Source organism: Alnus glutinosa, chromosome 12 (genome assembly GCF_958979055.1).
Source record: "Alnus glutinosa chromosome 12, dhAlnGlut1.1, whole genome shotgun sequence".
In the NCBI taxonomy this organism is placed as follows: Eukaryota; Viridiplantae; Streptophyta; class Magnoliopsida; order Fagales; family Betulaceae; genus Alnus; species Alnus glutinosa.
In genome coordinates, this window is record NC_084897.1 from 14,522,325 (window position 1) to 14,526,383 (window position 4,059).

The following is a 4,059-nucleotide window of genomic DNA, read 5'->3' on the forward strand; positions in this document are numbered from 1 at the left end:
CCAGAGATTTTGGAAGAGAAGCAGACAAGTAAGTCACTTGTTGTAATTCAATAGTGTTTCGACTGCAAAGGTTTTGTAAGTATTTTAACATCTTATAATTTGCAGATTCTTCGTTATCGGATTGATTTCCTAGGTTGGCTAACCCGAAGTGGTTTTTCTCTTTGAGTTCAAAGAGTTTCTATTTCGTCACAAAATACATGTATCAATTGTTTTATTGCTTTTCATATTTTGATGATTTTTTGTTTGTGGTTGATTAAATTTTTCATTATGTATTATATTGTCATACACCTATTCAACCCCACTTCTAGGTATTGTTTGGAGTCTAGTTTATATTTTAAGGACTCCCAAACCAAATCAAATTCTAAGCACTCCTAGTTTAAGTGGGAGTAAAAAACTTAATTCAGGTTTGACTAAACTTAATTGTTTGGAGTCTAGGGTTTTGCAGTGTTTTGAGGAACGTGAAGAACGTCAAAAAACACGTCGTTCACGTCATACCAGAAACTGTTCTAACAATTTTTATAGCATGATTTCTCTATATTTTTATAAAGTTCTAATCCCTAGATTATTCCATTGCGGATGTATGATGCACATAAAAAATACAACATACAAATCACAAATAAAATATTCCTCAACTATTCTTGCCTACACAGCATGCAATATTATTTGCCCAAATAAAATATACCTCAATAACCACAAAGGTTCTTTACTTCCTTTCCTCAAATATTACAATTAACTCTTCATAATCCTCCAAAATTTATTGTAAAGATTATAACTCTTTATAATCCTCGAAAGAACTTTATTTTCTCAGGAAATTTTTACTTAAATATCATTCATGGATCATGAATTACTTTTGAAATGAATAACATTGTAAACATGTTTACAAACAACATATAAGCCACTATCATTGTATGGGTCGGTTTTCTGACTTTTGAGAGCCTTAAAGAGACTTTTGTACGCGTGTGAGTGAAAAACAAGAGAGTTTTTGATAAGATGTGAGGCATCACCGATTCATCACGCAATCTGATTTGCTATTATATTAGATCGATGTCATGAAACAATTGGAAAAATCACACTAGGACTCGGTCAGGATAGAAATACAACATACAAATCACAAATAAAATATTACAAACAAATGTTTTTTTTTTTTTTTTTTTAATTTAGTATTTTAAAAATAATTACTTAAATAAATTACTATAGAATTTCGTTTTATTACTTCTGAAGCAATCACCTCACACCACTTGTGGCAAACCAAAATCTATCATAGCAGGTTTTATTTATAAGTAATGCTAGGTATTATATTTTTATTCTAGCTATAATTATCTAATAATATTGACGTAGCACTCCAAATTAATCGATGATTGATTTTATTTATTTTTATTTAATAAAGATTAATTCAATGGTTTGTTAGGAGTGACATATCAGCCACCCACGTTGGATGAATATATATTTGATAGAAGAAAAATATTTAGTTTCCATCTCTAAACAAAAAAAAAAAAAATGCCCAATTATAGATTAACTAGATAATAGTGTGTGACATCTATCTTAATAAAAATATAGGGTTAAATACCTTTTAGTACCTGAGTTTTGACAACTTTTTTTTTTTTGGTACTTGAGTTTCAATTCGTATCGCAGATAATACTTAGGTTTTGGGAAAAGACGGACTTGGTACCTCCATCAATTTTTCTGTCCAATATTTAATGGTCTGCTTGAGGGTTGACACGTGACACAACATAAAAAAATTAAAAAAATTAAAATTAAAATCTTTTAAAATTAAAATTAATAAATTTTTTTAAAAAATATAAATATTCAGAACTTTAAAAAAAAAAATTAAAACAAAAAAGGAGGGGTGGCTCTTCTTTTTTTTTTTTTATTATTATTATTTTATTATTTTTAATTAATTTTTAAATATTTTTTTATATAGTGCCACATGTCAACCTTAGCGGTTGACACGTGACAGACCGTTAAATATTGGACGAAAAAATAGATGGAGGTAACAAGTCTGTCTATCCAAGTACTATCTGCGATACGAATTAAATCTCAGATACCAAAAAATAAAATTATCAAAATTCAGGTACTAAAAATGTATTTAACCCAAAAATATAATATCTAACCTTTCCTATTATCCACTAGGAAAAAAAAAAAAAATGGAGAAAAGAAGATGTTCCTTGAATATATATATATATTATTCTATATCTAGAACCTTGGCCACGAATTGCACACGTACGAACCTTAGCCGCTAAGCTTTGCTAGATTTCCTCGTTTATATAAACACCACCGCCAAGTGGGAGAACCAAAAAAAGGAATTGAAAACGATTTGCGTCAAATTCACATTGAGAGAGAGAGATTGTTCGGGTATGGCAACAGAAACAGAGGCGGTGGGCTCGTTCTACGTGTTACCCGAAGACTGCATCGCCAGCGTGCTGTCGTTCACGAGTCCGTCGGACGCCTGCAGGTCGTCATTGGTTTCCACAAACTTCAGATCGGCGGCCGAATCTGACGCCCTCTGGAAAAGCTTTCTTCCACCCCAGTACCAGAGCATAATCTCCCGTTCCGCCGATTCGTCTTCGCTCGCTTTTTCTTCCAAGAAGGAGCTCTATCTCCGTCTCTGCGATCATCCCCTCCTCATCGACGACGGCAGGAAGGTATGCATATGTATATATATTCGACGCCTTCAACGTTTTGTTGTTTCATTATGCCCTCATCTGACTGTGCCATTGACGTTTAACCCAGAGCTTTTCGTTGGAGAGGAGGAGTGGAAAGATATGCTACATGCTATCTCCAAAGGACCTCGCCATTGTCTGGATGGAAGCTCCTTGTTATTGGAGACGGACTTGTTTACCCGAAGCTAGGTCTCTCTTTCTGTCTCTTTTTTTTTTCCCCCCAACCGTTTTTGCGGTTTTCTGATCGATTTCATTCACATGCAAAAAACAGGTTCCCGGAGGTGGCGGAGCTTCTCAGTGTTTGTTGGCTGGAAATCCGTGGAAAGATTAATACTCGCATGCTGTCTCCAGCCACGCTGTATACATCTTACCTTGTGTTCAAGGTAACGGCAGGATCATTCGGATTTGAAAACCAACCTGTCGAGGTTGCGGTCGGAGTTGTTGGGAGTGAAGGGCATAAGCGAAGTGTCTTTTTGGATGCGGAGAGAGGGCGGAGGCTGCGTTACCAGATTGTACCGCGGGGAGTTGGGCTTTTTAACCGCAACCGGATGATGGGGTTTCAGGCGCCGCAGCCTAGAGAAGAGGAGGAGGAGGATGGCGAGTGTCCAAAGGAGAGAGGAGATGGATGGTTGGAGATCGAGCTGGGTGAGTTCTTCAATGGAGGAGACGATGATGATGATGATGGGGAAATGGAAATGAGTGTTTTGGAGGTGAAGGGAGGCAACTGGAAGGGCGGCCTCATTGTTCAAGGGATTGAGATCAGGCCAAAAGAGTGAGGGTGCTTTAATTTGTTGTCCATCTGTTGCATTTTTTTTAAGGTTGAAATAGTCATCAATTAGCCGTTACTGAGAATGGCTTTTGCATTTTAAATTGCAACATATATATATGGACATCAACGAGGGATTAATTGAGTGTTTGTTTTTTTCAAGTTTGTCTCTTTTCTTTGGTTATGAGTTTGACTTAATTTGTACAATTGATTTCAACATTACTTAATAAAATCTGTTCTGTATTCCATTTACATGAAGGATTTTTCAATATTACTTGGTATAAAATGCTTAAAGAATAGATGGAGCTTTCAGAATTTTTTTTTTTTTTTTTTTTTTTTTTTTTTTTTTTTTTTTTTTTTTTTCCTTCAAACCTATATATAAAAATAAATAATAATAATAATACAAAAAACTCTTAATTAATTTTGGCCGAGGGTGGCCACCTAGCAGCTACAATCACCCCTAGCTAATAGTGCATGGTCGTTGAGGGTTGTCTTGTCTACTCCTAATGACATCGAGGGTGGTTGCACTTTTCCTGTAGATCCTCAAGGGTTCACTATAGGGTCTCTAGAGATGATCGCACCACCTCAAGAATGGTTCATTCTTGAGTATTTTCTGAATTTTGATTTTAATTT

General features: G+C 35.1%; 1 protein-coding gene across 1 annotated transcript; it reads left to right on the top strand.

Moving 5' to 3' along the window:
• Nucleotides 1–2,236: 2,236 nt before the first annotated feature.
• Nucleotides 2,237–3,588, top strand: LOC133883052 (putative F-box protein PP2-B12). Its single transcript, XM_062322238.1, has 3 exons — nt 2,237–2,642; nt 2,731–2,849; nt 2,932–3,588. Exons 1-3 carry the CDS (start codon nt 2,355–2,357, stop codon nt 3,434–3,436), a joined length of 912 nt encoding a protein of 303 aa, XP_062178222.1. The 5' UTR covers nt 2,237–2,354; the 3' UTR covers nt 3,437–3,588.
• The last annotated feature ends 471 nt before the right edge of the window (nt 3,589–4,059 follow it).